The 15,111-nt window shown below is 41.1% G+C and overlaps 1 protein-coding gene across 3 annotated transcripts; it reads left to right on the top strand.

The window, feature by feature from the left end:
• The first annotated feature begins 1,656 nt into the window (after positions 1–1,656).
• mtg2 (mitochondrial ribosome-associated GTPase 2) lies at positions 1,657–15,061 on the top strand. Of its 3 annotated transcripts, none has more exons than XM_041203702.1 (7): positions 1,657–1,705; positions 3,025–3,240; positions 5,311–5,458; positions 7,316–7,431; positions 7,509–7,727; positions 12,803–12,941; positions 14,217–15,061. In XM_041203702.1, the coding sequence occupies exons 2-7, from the start codon at positions 3,031–3,033 to the stop codon at positions 14,612–14,614; spliced, it is 1,230 nt and encodes a 409-aa protein (XP_041059636.1). In that variant the 5' UTR covers positions 1,657–1,705; positions 3,025–3,030; the 3' UTR covers positions 14,615–15,061. The 3 variants fall into 3 exon arrangements, with proteins under 3 accessions (XP_041059636.1, XP_041059635.1, XP_041059637.1); XM_041203701.1 differs by lacking the exon at positions 1,657–1,705 and adding an exon at positions 1,750–2,252; XM_041203703.1 differs by lacking the exon at positions 1,657–1,705 and adding an exon at positions 3,973–4,010 and having other exon boundaries at positions 3,109–3,240.
• The last annotated feature ends 50 nt before the right edge of the window (positions 15,062–15,111 follow it).

Here is a 15,111-nt window from a genome sequence, read left to right on the forward strand (position 1 = left end):
CATTTGTAAATTTTTGACCTAAGCATTTTGTGAAATCCATTGTAAACTTCTGTTTCATTGAAATTAAAATGGCTTGTAATGGGCAAATTTGCAATAAATCCTTGTCCTTTTCCTCTTGTGAAGAGCTAGAACATCAATACACCATTGGGACTGGAGTGTTTCATCACCCTACTGAATATAATTTTAATTTGATTTGGTAAATTTTCTTTAAACATTTGGCTTTTGTTATAGTTGATTAATGGTGTCACTTTGAGATGGTGGGGAGGGAAGGGTGCAATTCTTACCTTTTTACTTGATTGATTAAATGTGTCAATCATGGTTAACATAAAAGATTTGGAATGCCCATATTGTGAAAGAAAGGAAACCTGAAATCTGGCCATCTGAATTAGAAGTAGAGAACATGGGATCATTCCATATCTCAAAGTGTAAAAACAGGGCAATGTTTCAGTTGATAGTGGTGTCATCAGTGCTCAGTATAGGTCTTGGGATGTGTATACACTGATTGTAGCTGCGTAAAGACTCTGATCCCCAGTTTATGTTTTGGCAACGTATGCAATGTTCACTGTTTTGAGCTGTGAATGCTCTAGTCTTCAGTTTAGGTGTTGGGATGGGGTACAATATGCTATAGTTTGAGCTATGTAAATACTCTGTTCCACAGATAAGTATTTAGGTGTTTGGGATCTGTTTCCAGTTTAGTTGTATACAATTCTACCTGGTTTTAACTCCGAATATTCTGGTCTCCAGTTTGAATGTTGGGATGTGTGGACAAAGCTGTTTGATTTGAGCTGTGTAACTTTTTTCCAAAATTATACTTTATTAATAAAATTTACAAAAACATATTACATAATGTTACATAATGTGCAAAAAACAATTAGTTTCTTCCAATGCTGCATGTTATTCCTACGTATACAAATACAGTTAATTTTTACAATATTCATAACATGTCAAACAATCAGCCTGAGGGGGTACTCTGCTCTTCACAGTAGTTGAATGCATGAGGCTGGCTGTGGTTGTACCTGGTTGAGCTGTACCTGGGTGTGGCCAGCAACTACCCTACCCAACAATGTTTAATAAGACAAAAACAGAATTACCTGGAAAAACTCAGCAGGTCTGGCAGCATCGGCGGAGAAGAAAAGAGTTGACGTTTCGAGTCCTCATGACCCTTCGACAGAACTTGCGAGAGTGTCGAAGGGTCATGAGGACTCGAAACGTCAACTCTTTTCTTCTCCGCCGATGCTGCCAGACCTGCTGAGTTTTTCCAGGTAATTCTGTTTTTGTTTTGGATTTCCAGCATCCGCAGTTTTTTTGTTCTTATCTCAATGTTTAATAAGGGTGTGGTCAGTACAGACCCCACTCCTTGATGGCCACGGGCATGGGCACGGCCAGCAAACACCCGCCCCCTCAGTGTTTGTAGGTATGGCCAACCGCCTTTCCCCCACCCCACCCCCACATTGGTAGTGGGTGTGGCCAGCAGACCCCCCAGTGGTTGTGCATGTGACCAGCAGACTGCCACCCCCCCCCCCCCCCCCCCCCAGTGGTTGTGGGTGTGGCCAGCAGACCCCGCCCCCCCAGTGGTTCTGTGTGTGGCCTGCAGACCCCGCCTCCCACTGGTTCTGGGCTCGGCCAGTAGATGCCACGCCCCCTCATTTGTTGTGGGTGTGGGCAGCAGCTGCCCCGCCCTCACCGTCTTCTTCCGTTGCTGTGGGTGAGTATTCGGAGGTGCGGGTTTTGTCCAGGGTTCGGGTTTGGGAGCCGTTCCCTTCCCCCTGCTGGGCATTGCCGCTTTCCCTCTTCCTTCAGCTCTGATGTTGTTGCTAATATCCGCTTGAGAACGACAGGCCGCGGACGAATCCCCGGACTCGCGTTATAACCCCGCCCGGCTGTGGGCCTCGGCATTGCCCTTGTGGGGGAGTGAGCCGAAAAAGGGGCGAGATTACCGGGCGACCAATGTAGCTGTTGCAGTCAGTGTTGTTGTCCAAGCATGAAGAAACTTCAAAGCCATTCTGGAATATGCTTTTAATTATTAAAAGTTTATTTGATAAAGGGAACTTTTTTTTTACCCCGTTGGGGAGAACGAGCACCTGTTTTTTTAAAACTATAACCACATGGAAAGAGGGAAGACCTGTATTGAAATAACGTCTCGAACCTCTTCAGGCATTTAACCCAACTCTCAGTGGCTGCTTGTAACTGGAAGAAATTGAAATTGGGCAGGAAAAGACTTGTTTCCCAGTATTGAGCTTTAAAGTTTTCTTGTGAGTGCCAGGTCTTTGTAGCAGTCAGTAAATGTGAGAATGACCAAGTGATATCATCTGTCACTGCGGTTTGTTGAATTTGTTGGAAATATTCGAAAACCTAGAGCCTTAATCTGGGAAGTGTATTGTTGAAAATGTTTGATACATAAAAAGGTAGAATTGGCGAATGGCTGTTGAGCCTATCAAGCTCACCCCTTGCTAGGTTTTTAGCACCTTTTTTGACATCAGGATTGCAGAACTGGAATGAGACGAGAAGACCATTGATAATCCCCTGAAATCATGTCTCTGCTAGAGATGCCCTTAAGCAGTGAGCAGTTTGATGTCTGGAACTTTTACAGTGACAATTCCTAAAATACTGTATCATATCTGTTAAATTATCGATATATCTAAATCCCTCCATGGCCTCGCCTCGCCTCCCCTGTCTCTGTCGCCTCCAGCCCTGCAACTCTCTCAAAACTCTGCGTTCCTTAATTCTGGCCTCTTGCATATTCCTACTTTTATTCACTCCATTGTATGCGGCTGTGCCTTCGGCCTAGGTCCAAAGCTCTAGAATTCCCTCTCCTTACCCCTCTACCTCTCTGCTTTCAGAGGCTCCTTAAAACCTAGCTCTTTGATCAGGCTTTTAGTTATTTGTTCTAATATCTTTTTATCTGCCTTGATGTCAAATTTTGTTTGATGGTATTCCTGTGAAGTACTTTGTGATGTTTTGCTATGTTAAAAGTGCTACATAAATACAAGTTGATATTGATTTTTAAAAATTACTCTTTGTCAGCCTACCATGTTCATAAGCCGGATCTTGTCACTGGGAAAGTGCATTCCACCGCAGACTTCTGTAGAAAGTGTTTGGTTATGCCAACATGTGGCATGTAATCTTTTGGCATACTCTCACGCCAACAACACTTCATTACGAAGTTTCACCATAAGTTGTTTGAAATACGCTAAGGCTCGAGGCCTCCAGAAGAAGAAAGGGCTTTCTGAAAAGAAACTGGTAATATGAATCAACCTTCATTCTTAAATTTAACATGCCATTTAAAGATTTTAACAAATATGCATTTAGATGATGGGAAAATGAATTAAATTAGCCTTATAATGGCCTAACTTTTGTGGTCAGCAGTCAACAAATGGCGGTAGCCATTTATTATGATTTTACTTGTTCACAGACTCCAAGTGGACTTTTGCATTGGAACTTGTGGTTATTAGAGAGTCAAACAACGTGGTATCCTCCACAGGAGACCTGGGGTCTGTGTCTCATTAAGCAATCAATTTGGAGAATCCTTACTGAGACACTCAGAGTCTAAACCAGAAACTTAAGCTAGAATATTTAATGACAAATCATGCACAGAAAGCAAAGTAAGGATAGGGACAAATATGGGATTAAGAATGAGGAATGAGAGATTTTTTAAATATCAAATTAAAACAAATCTCCAGCAAATATAAAAAAACTAAAGGAATGAGACTCTGCACTTGTAGAAGTTAACTTTGTGCCAAAGAGGTTGTTTGGTAGTGAGAAAGATTTATCATGCTGTTAAATTTGAATGGAAAAGCCCTAACTTTTTTCTGACATGTTTAGAACTCTAATGGGTAAGTCCTGCAACTTCATGCCCTTCCATGTAGCTGAATGCCAAGTCTCTTGGAGAGGTACTAGTGTAACTCAGCTTCAGGAAGGCAGGCAACTTGGACATCAGTTTTCTGATTTCAGTGTTTAACTGTGCTTTTGCAGATGCCGGAAATTGCTGTCCAATTTACCTCTTAATAATGGTGAGTGCTCATAGTTTCACCATTCCTGGGCATTGTTTAAGGTATCTATGACCACTTACACAAATTACTGACAAAAGTGAGTGCCTGCAATCCAGTAAATGTAAATACAGAAGATTGGAAGCATTGTCAACTGATAAGGATAGTCTTGAACTTTAAAACCACATAGACATGTTGGTGGGTTGGGCAGACAAGTGGCGGATGAAGTTCAATGCAGAGAAGTGTGAGGTGATTCATTTTGGCAGGAAGATTGGAGCGAGACAGTATAAAATAAAGGGAGAAATTCTAAAGTTGGGCGGGGGGGTAGGAACAAAGGGACCAATAATATCATAACCCCAAGCCTTGGGTTTCTCTTCCTTGTGCTCAACTTTGGGGGTTTTGTGACCCAGCAGGGAATGATCTTCTTTCCAATCTTTGTCCAGCTTCTTGGTCAGCTCCTGTGCTTTGTTTTGTGTATGTACATAAGTCATTGAAGGTAGCAGGGCATGTTGAGAGAGCAGTTAATAAGGCATATGGTATCCTAGGTTTTATTAATAGGGGCATTGATTACAAGAGTAAGGACGTCATGTTAAACTTGTATAAGACACTAGTTAGGCCTCAAATGGAGTACTGTGTCCAATCCTGGGTGCCATATTTGAGGAAGGATGTGAAAGCATTGGAGAGAGTGCAGAGGAGATTCACAAGAATGATTCCAGGGATAAGCAACTGTAGCTATGAGGATAGATTGGAGAGGTTTGTTCTCTTTTCCTTGGAGAGAAGAAGGTTGAGAGGAGAATTGATAGAGATATTCAAGATCCTGAGGAGTATGGACAGGCTAAACAGTGCAAAACTGTTCCCACTTGAGCACATCAAGAACTAGAGGGCACAGATTCAAAATAAAAGGCAAAAGAAGTAGAAGTTATGTGAGGGAAACTTTTTGCACCCAGAGGGTGGTTGGAGTCTGGAATGAACTTCCTGAAAGGGTGGTGGAGGCAGGTTCAATTGAAATATTCAAAAAGGAATTTGATTGCTGTCTGAAAAGAAAGAATGTGCAAGGTTACGGGGTTAAGGCAGAGGTGTGGGATTGGGTCGAATGCTCTTTTAGAGAGCCACTGCAGACTCAGTGGGGCCGAAGAGCCTCCCTCTGCACCATAAAGATTCTGTGATTCGGTCATAAAAAGGAAGTCAAGTTTTATCATCTTTTGATGAAGGACTTTATCTATATGGTTAGAGAGTTATTTTTTGCCCTTTAAGGAGGGAGTTTTTTTAAAAAAAAATTGGGTTTGTAAAATTATTTGTAGTCATAAAACTTCTTATCATTTAGACCCGGTACTTTGTGGATCAACGTAAAGTCAGTGTGTTTGGCGGGAGAGGCGGTGATGGAACATGCACTTTCCACAGTGAGCCCCGCAAAGAATTCGGAGGACCTGATGGTGGAAATGGAGGGGATGGAGGACATGTTATTTTAAAAGGTAGAGTATAGATCTGTGGGTGTTGGTAGCCATCCAGGAGCACCCATTATTCATTAATGAGCCATGATTGAGAGTGTTTGCAGGCTGTTTGACCCTGGAGTGCATTGTAACCATGCCTGATCCTAATGTGTACACAGCTTCTTGCAAAGGTTACTGGATAGTAATAAAGAGCATCTTGGTTGATTTGTGCCCATACCCCCCCACCCCCGTCTCCTGGGTGCTGAGGTTAATTGAACTGCCTATGCTGTTGCTGTGACATAAATTTGCTAATTCTACACAGTCCAGGATTGGATCTGTTGGTATGGCTCAGGTGTTCACTGGATAAAACCCCAGCTGTTAGAAAACTCCTGAAAATTGGTGTCTTTTAAGAAACTGTTGATTCTTTATAGTTCCACAGGGCAATAGTGTTTTAACTAGCTTGTCGATGCTTTTGTGTATTTTTGTAATTTAAAAAAAAAATTAAAAACTGATTGTAAAGAAATAAGATTTTAAAAAGCTGTCTTATGATTAGTGCAGCTTGCTGTTCATTTTGAGTTATCTGTTTTGAGTTGTTTATCATAATTATATTGACAAAATAACCATTATGCCTAAATGATCATTATATGTCACGCACATCATAGCAATTTTGTACAAAAACTGCAGTCTACTTTAAGTATAAAAAAAGGAAGCATTTGTATGATGGAAAACATTTATGCTATATATGAAAGATTTAGTTCATGTTCCAAAGAAAATAAAGAACATGAACTTTTATAATGCCTTTTATGATCTTTGAAAGTTCCAAAGCACTTCACAGCTAATGAAGTATTTTGCAGAGTAGGCATTGTTATAGTGTAAAGAAATGTAGCAACCAATTTATACACAAGGTTCCAGAAACAGTAATGAAATTAATGACCACACTAAGTCAGATATGCTCATCATGAGCCATAATAATCTCCTGTTGTAGTAAACTATGGGAGAGACCAAATTGACAACATGCACTAACTGAGACGATAAAAGAAGCTGTAGACATAGATAATGGCATAAATTGTGTTCTTCAAGGCTTGAGATTTTTGAATGACAACCTATGATCAGTTTTATTTGATGTTGGTGAAGAATAAATATTGGCCAGGATACTGGGAGAACACCTTTGTTCTTCCTTGCATTGCATGAATCTTTATGTCCACCTTTACCACATTGGGAAAAAATGATTAGTTTTCCTGCCAAGTAATGCTGGCCCAAGAGGGCAGATAGAACTTTGGTTTAATGAAGGTCAGCCATATTATAAATGCAGGTGAGTGTAGATTGGTCAAAAATCTGTTTAGTTATATGGAAAAAAAATCCTATTTGCATATGTAAACGTTCAGGACCAAAACTTAGAAATCATAGAAAATAAGTTATAATGATTCCATTGGTAGAAGATTTCAGCACACTGTGATAATAGTGAACTTGTTTTTTTAAATGTTATCACAAGCTGTTTTTGGTCAATTCAAAAAGAAAAATCATGGCAGTTTTTCCAGCATAAAATGGTGATGGAAAGAAGTGGTGTTAGTTTGTTTCATTTGTGGAATAATAATGGTTGTCACAGCAACAAAACTTCACAGTCTGTCGTCCTATTAGTGTTGCTTTAGTCATGTAGATCAAAAGGCAGCATGATACATGTCTTTGAGGTGTGCATCTCACCGTAGGGTTTTATTCTCACTGCTGTGAAATGTTATTGATGGTGATGGTGAAAATAACTGTGATAGCTGTAAACTAAAGTAAAAGCTAAGTGTTGTCCTGAAATGATAAAGAATTAAATCTCAGCCCCCCAGGTGATTGTTTTTTTTTCTGGTTTGGTAATTTCTCTTTTTTAATTTCAAATAATATTGATTTTTTTAGTTGTTCGACAAGTAAAATCACTGTCAGCCATCGTGTCCCTTTATCGTGGCAATGATGGAGTTTCTGGAAGAAGTAAAAATTGTTACGGAAGAAATGCAGCTCACACTTACATAATGGTGGGTAGCCAAAATTTTTCAAAGTCTTGTAGTTTTGTGGTTCTGTTGACTAAATTAAATCGTCATTATTCTGTTAGGTGCCGCTTGGTACTGTGGTCAAAGAAGATGGGAGGATAGTTGCTGATCTCTCATCTCACGGAGAGGAATATATCGCAGCATATGGGGGGCTTGGTGGCAAGGGCAATCGGTTCTTTCTGTCCAATGAGAATCGGGCACCAACAACCGCGACCCCAGGAGAGCAGGGTCAGCAGCGGGTCTTGCAGCTGGAGCTCAGGACCATGGCTCATGCTGGTATGGTATGTAAAGATGAAAGTTATTTTTCTTTGCCAATTTTCAACAATGTAATGCAGTGCATTGACTCAAAATACCTCTGTCAGCTGTGTAAAGCTACACTTTCTGCAACTGTTTTGTATCTAAAGTATGGATACTTGACACATGTGTCTGACTTCTCATTCAAATTATTCACCACTTTATGACAAAATTTAAAATAAAACTATTTCCACCCTGCTTTGTTATTGAACATGTGACACCCTGGTCCACTCCTCCATCACTCCCTACTCCTCAACCCCCACCTATGGCACCTCCCCATGCCCACGCAAAAGATGCAACACCTGCCCCTTCACTTCCTCTCTCCTCACCGTCCAAGGGCCCAAACACTCCTTTCAAGTGAAGCAGCATTTCACTTGCATTTCCCCCAACTTAGTCTACTGCATTCGTTGCTCCCAATGCGGTCTCCTCTACATTGGAGAGACCAAACGTAAACTGGGCGACTGCTTTGCAGAACACCTGCGGTCTGTCCACAAGAATGATCCAAACCTCCCTGTCGCTTGCCATTTTAACACTCCACCCTGCTCTCTTGCCCACATGTCTGTCCTTGACTTGCTGCATTGTTCCAGTGAAGCCCAACGCAAACTGGAGGAACAGCACCTCATCTTCCGACTAGGCACTTTACAGCCTTCTGGACTGAATATTGAATTCAACAACTTTAGATCTTGACCTCCCTCCTCCATCCCCACCCCCTTTCTGTTTCTTTCCCCCTTTTGTTTTTTCCAATAATTTATATAGATTTTTCTTTTCCTACCTATTTCCATTATTTTTAAATCTTTTATGCCCCCTACCCCCACTAGAGCTATACCTTGAGTGCCCTACCATCCATTCTTAATTAGCACATTAGTTTAGATAATATCACCAACTTCAACACCTCTGTGTTCTTTTGTCTGTGACATCTTTTGATCATCTGCTCCTATCACTGCTTGCTTGTCCCTACAACCACACCATCCCCCTCCACTTCTCCCCCCCACGCACACACACACACACCTTAAACCAGCTTATATTTCACCCCTCTCCTAATATTCACTCAGTTCTGTTGAAGGGTCATGCGGACTCGAAACGTCAACTCTTTTCTTCTCCGCCGATGCTGCCAGACCTGCTGAGTTTTTCCAGGTAATTCTGTTTTCGTTTTGGATTTCCAGCATCCGCAGTTTTTTGTTTTTATGTTCCTTTTAATGCCTGAGAAGAACTACGAATTGCATTCTACATTATTTGCCTATGAATCGATGCACTTTTACTTGATATTGATGACTTGAATAACTTCAACACTGATGCATTTTAAGAGGTGCTAAGGTGACGAGAATGTCATTTGAATTGCAGATAAATGGAATTTTTTTTAAAAAATGGCCTCTTTCAAGTTTTCCTTCAGCATCAACTTCCTTAGTCGAGAGAACAAGATGAAGTCCTGCCCCGAGGCCTTGGCAGACTGCTAGGAAGTGAACAAGAGCAGTCTGCAGCTTATTTTTCCCCTCCTCATGCCTCCCCTCTTCGGATTTTCTCCTGTGTTGAGCTGCGGGTGTAAGGGTTGATGAAGTGAAACTTGTCATTCCTTAAAAAAATAAGTCCTCTATTATTAATCATTTTCATTTCAGTGCTAAGCACATCCTAGATAGGCAAATTCAAAATGAAAACCATTGTGAGATCAGCCCAGAGATGAGTAACTTACAATGACTTGGGTCATAGCATACCTCACTGTGGAATAAAGTAATGAAAGCTCTTCGATTTATATAGCACCCTTCGCGACCTCCTAATTTGCATTCCAGCCAGTGAAGTACAAGAGCAGTTACTGATATAAAGAAACATGGCAGGCAATTTAAGTTTCCACAAATAGCAATGAGATAAGACAAGATAATCTGTTTTTTTTTGATATTGGTTGAGAGAAAGTGGTTAACAGAATTGTGTATACTCTTGATGTGTATGTTTGAAATAATAGGGATCACGCACCAGCTGTAAGGCCAGCATAGTACAGCAGTGGTCTAGTCAGAAGTGGTTGTCATGGCATCAACACCAATGGGAGAGCAGCTGTGTGAGTCACACTTAGTTTTGATTGACACTTCAACCAACCAATCCTACAACACCTAACAGCTGAGGGCGGAGCAGCAATATTAAGATTTTGGCATAAAAACAGAAAATGCTGGAAAAACTCAGCAGGTCTGACCGCATCTGTGGAGAGAGAGAGAGACATACTTAACGTATCTAGTCTGCATGACCCTTCAGAGCTAATGCGAAGTAGAAATGTGATGAAATTCATACTGTTTAAGGGGGTGGGGCAGGTGAAGCTGGATAGAAGACCAATGATGGGTGGGGGCTAAGGAGAGATTGACAAAGATGTCATGGACAAAAAGACAAAAGGAGTGTTAATTTTAGTGGTAAGGGCTAAAGGAAGTGCTGATAGTGGCATAAAGGTAAGAAGGCAGAATGTGTTAATAGCAGAACAAGGGTGAGCACTCTGTGAAAGAACAACATGGAACAAGCAGCATGGCCCATTTGGAGGTGGGATGGGGGGGATGGGGCAGTGTTTGGGGAGAAAGGATGGCAAAAGGGATAAAAAGGGGACAAAATGAATAAATGAATAAAAATGAAAATAAGTGGATAAAAATTAAAAATAAATTTTAAAAAAGGGATAACAAAGGGGTGAAGATAGAGGAGAGAGTTCATGGTCTAAAGTTGTTGAGCTCATTATTAGGTCGGGAAGGCTATATGATGCCTAATCGGAAGATGAGGTGCGATTCTTCCAGTTTACGTTGGGCTTCACTGGAACATTGCAGCAGGCCAAGGACAGACATGTGGGCATGAGAGCAAGATGGTGCATTGAAATGGCAAGCGACAGGAAGGTCTGGGTCATGCTTGCGGACTGACTGAATGTGTTCCGCAAAGCGATCACCCAGTCTGCTTTTGGTCTCCCCAGTGTAGAGGAGACTGCATTGGGAGCAGTGAATGCCGTAGCCCAAATTGAAGGAGATGCAAGTGAATCATTGCAGGGAAGTGTCAGAGAAGGTCCACGTGAGGGTGATAGAGGGGTGGAAATTGGAAGCAAAATTGGCGATTTTTTTCAGGCGGCACTGAAACAGTCATCGGTGCCGAAGAAAGAGTTGTGGGAGAGGACATGAGTAGGACTGGAACAAGGAATATTCCACATATCCCACAAAGAGACAGGCATAACTGGGACCCATGCAGGTTCCTATAACCACACCTTTTATCTGGAGGAAGTGAGACAATTTAAGGAGAAACTGTTCAGTGAGAGAACAAGTTCAGCCAGACAGAGGAGAGTGGTGGTGGATGGGGATTGTTTGGGCCTCTGTTCAAGGAAGAAGCGGAGAGCCCTTGGACCATCCTGGTGGGGGATGGAGGTGTAGAGGGATTGGTCCTCCATGGTGAAGAGGAAGTGGTTAGGGCCAGGAAACTAGAAATTTTTGACATGACATAGGGCATCAGAGGAATTGCGGATGTAGGTGGGAAGAGACTGGACAAGGAGAGAGAGAATGGAGTCAAGATAGGAAGAAATAAGTTACGTGGGGCAGGAACAGGCTGGTACGATGGGTCTACCGGACAGACCTGTTTGTGGATTTTGGGAAGGAGGTAGAAGCCGGCTGCCTGGGACTGGGAGACCGAGGTTAGAAGGTGTGGAAGGAAGACCTCCAGAGGAGATGAGGTCAGTGACAGTCCTGGAAACAATGTCTTGAGATTTTGGCATCCTTTCTTTCTGTGGAATAAAGAGAATTGGCAGTAGAACAGAAAGTAAGGCAGAAAGATCTTGCTTTCCTTATAGCCAAAGCAAGACTGTCAGAAACCTAGACTGAAGTATTAATTTGCTTGGCATGTAATTTATTAATTTGCAATTAGAGGATTGATGGGGAAAGAGGCGAAACTTGCTGTGCAAATGGTAATTTAACTATTCATAAATTTCATTCAAAATAAACCTGTTTGTTGGTTTGTTTTGCCCTCATCTCTTTAGAGTTCCCAGCAGTCAGCCTTACAGAAATAGGAGGAATGAATATGGGAGCATGCCTGAGATCAACACATTCGGTGCACACAATCAGGGACCTTGGAGTAACTGGGGAGAGTAATAATGTCATGTAGAAACACCTCCGAGTGCAACATGATCTATGTAGAAAATTTGAATATCATTGCACTTTCTGTGATGGCCGTTTTGAAATGTTTTGTAATGTTCTTTTAGATATTTTATGAATAAAGTATATTTTTGGGGAAAAAAAATCATTCAACTATATTTTGGGCAGTAAATATATCGGTTGATATGAGGTCTGCTAAACAAAAGAACCTTAAATGTAGAATATCCAGTGCGGACCCCAAATTTGTGACACTTGCACACCACCTTGACATTTAGCATCTACTTCAATCAGAAAATGTCAACTCTGACCTTAAAGTTCCTGGTTCTTTCAAAAAATCAGACCTTATTAGATTATCCATTAGGAATAACACTAATATTTCCTACTTCAGTGGCAGGCTTGCATATGTTAACATATTGCAAGCCTTGGATGTATTGCCTAACAATCCAATGAGGGACTGTTTGCAAGAAAAGGCAGACAGATTAATTTCCCTCTGCACTTCATGTCAAGTGTATCCAGTTTGTATTCTCTCTGCCAAAAGTTTCTTACAATATTGGCCTGCTGAAAATTCCCATAAAAGGGATGTAATGTAGAGATTCTTAGGGTCTTATTCAGAATGATTGGGTGTATTACTCGGGCAAACCAGCAACATGAGACCTTATGACCTTTAGCTCAAGTGGTGCCTTTACCCAATGGACAATCAGAAAAGTTTGTTCCTGATCCTGAATCCTGAAAGTGGAAGTGAAGCAGTTTTTAACCAAGGCTGCTATGTTTTCATCATATCACTTCAGCAAAGACTTTTGGGGGTGGTGGTGGAGCAGAGGGGTTAATTTTCTCAGTAGTTATTAAAGCCATTGGAAGCTAATATCTGTGTGTGGCTTTTATTATCTTATTTTTGAAATTTGACAAATACATTTATTTTGAGCCAACATTACTTGACAAGAAATCTAAACATTATTTCTTATTGTGGTAAGGTTGGCTTTCCCAATGCTGGAAAATCTTCTCTTCTGCGAGCTATCTCAAATGCCCGGCCGGCAGTGGCTGATTACCCGTTCACTACGTTAAATCCTCATGTTGGTGTTATACACTATCGAGACTTTGAGCAGATTGCAGGTAAGCCATGCTGTTACAAGTACATTTATAAATCCCTTATTTTCTATTTGAAATTTATAATGGTTTAGAATTGTGTTGTTACTTTGAAAGTTTAGTACACGTTATCCTCTTCTTACAAGTAAGTCTGATAGTTGTTGGTATGCTCAGGGAGTTGTACTGCCAATCCAGGCTTTGGATTTTGGATTCCATTAATTTTTCACCCAGATCTGCTCTGCCGCCATCTTGAATGCTAGACCCCTTGGATACCAGTTTTTCTAACTTTCCCAAATGGCTACTCTTCATGCGTGAGCCTTCACAAGGGAGTTACAACAAAGAATTATCGACCCGTTTGAATTTTGTTCAGTTTTGAACATCATTTCAGTTTTTAACTGAAGGTAGGACCCTCTTTTCAATGGTTCTGTTCACCAGTTTCCCTCCCTGGCCTTTGCTCTTCCACTGCTTGAGGAATCCCTGGGTGGATTTTGGCCTCGGCCTGTTTCCACAGCGTGGAGCTAAACCAAAAGGCTCAAGGATTACCAGAATTCTTGGGTCTCATGGATGTATTTGGGATGAGCAGCTGGTAGCTATTTTGTCATCTTGATTTGAAAAATAATGCTGCAATTAGGTTTCCATTCCATCCACAGCACCAAAACTACCCTGGTCAAAGTACGAATGATGTCCTTTATGCCTGCAGTGCGGGCCACCCTCCCTTGTATTCCCCAGCTGCTCCACAATATTGAATAGCCGGCCAGTCCATCCTCCTCCATTTTTCCTTTTCTGGAGATCTGCCCATGGCTGTTCAGGTCTTAGCAAAAGATTCCTTAGCAAAAAGTGCTTCACAAGAGTATAATCAGACAAAAAAATTGACCCTGAGCCAAAGAAGGAGATATTAGAAGAGGCAAGGTGACCAAACACTTGGTTAAAGAAGTGATTTTTAAGCAGTGTAGAGAAGTGGAACATCAAAGGGATTTAGGGCCGAGGAGGCTGAAGGCACGGCTGTCAATAGTGAGGTGAAGAAAGTGGACAATGCACCGGAGTTCCAAATTACAAGTCTTCATGTTAAAAAGAAAAAGTAGCTTTCACTGTTTGTATATGCATTTTAGCACTTTGAACAAGAAATGCCACCAACAAAGGTTTTATTGATTTTAAAATTTAAAATTCACAACCTCTATGCCATTAGCTCTTGCATTTAAAAAATACAGAATGGAACACAATTGTTTATAAGCAGTTTTTACATTGCAAACTAATTTGAAGAGGGTATTACTGTGCATTGTAAAGGTGCATTTCTTTCTGTAGTTGCAGACATCCCTGGAATCATCAGAGGAGCTCACAGAAACAAGGGCCTGGGAGTTTCCTTCTTGAGACACATTGAACGCTGCCGCTTTTTGCTATTTGTGCTCGATCTGTCAACACTGGAGCCCTGGCAGCAGCTGGAAGACTTAAAATATGAACTGGAGCAGTACGATAGGGGCTTATCGGAAAGACCATTTTGTGTCATTGGGAACAAAATAGACCTTCCAGAGTCCAAAACCAATCTTGTTCAGCTTCGAGAAAAATTAAAGCAGTGTGTAATAATCCCAGTATCTGCACTGACTGGTGCAAATGTTGAAGAACTTTTACTGCATCTCAGGGAACTTTATGATGGATACCTGGAGAGCACCCAGATTAAGGGCTGCGTGCCAGTAAAGTGGTAAAATTATACTTATGGAAATATATATCCAAAGTAAATTATGAAACTAGTCAAAAACAAATTGTGAGAATCTTTTGTTCTGAATATAAAATGTTGAAGTCTTTATGGTTCTTTGTATATTATTTCGCTTCAGAAATGCATATCACCAAGATTTTGTTACAATGGAAATAATATAGATTTATTCACGTGCAAAATGGATAGATTTCTTTCTGAAAATGTTTTAAAATACAGTGAGTAATTGAAGCATGATTGAAAGGAACAGATGACTTTGGCCCAATAGTCTTCAAAGCTTTCCACCATTTTGGGGGCTGGGGGACATAGTGTTCTTAACCCTCATGTCTGGATCTGTTGTAGGCTAATTGTTAGAGATTGATTGCTCTGATTAGTGAACAACTGCATTATTCCTGCATTATTGTTGTATAAAGCAACTACCAAGATGGTAGAAAGTGAACTAGATGTACCTTGGATTTTTTGTGTCCAGCAATTCTAGTGTTCCTATGC

Source organism: Carcharodon carcharias, chromosome 14 (assembly GCF_017639515.1).
Source record: "Carcharodon carcharias isolate sCarCar2 chromosome 14, sCarCar2.pri, whole genome shotgun sequence".
NCBI lineage: Eukaryota > Metazoa > Chordata > Chondrichthyes > Lamniformes > Lamnidae > Carcharodon > Carcharodon carcharias.

What these genes read in the sequence shown, in the direction of transcription:
- mtg2 (XM_041203702.1), top strand. Translation starts at nt 3,031, where the DNA reads ATGTTCATAAGCCGGATCTTGTCACTGGGAAAGTGCATTCCACCGCAG. An exon ending in AGGACATGTTATTTTAAAAG is followed by an intron (nt 5,459 to 7,315) that starts GTAGAGTATAGA and finishes TGATTTTTTTAG; the next exon opens with TTGTTCGACAAGTAAAATCA. An exon ending in AGACTTTGAGCAGATTGCAG is followed by an intron (nt 12,942 to 14,216) that starts GTAAGCCATGCT and finishes TTCTTTCTGTAG; the next exon opens with TTGCAGACATCCCTGGAATC.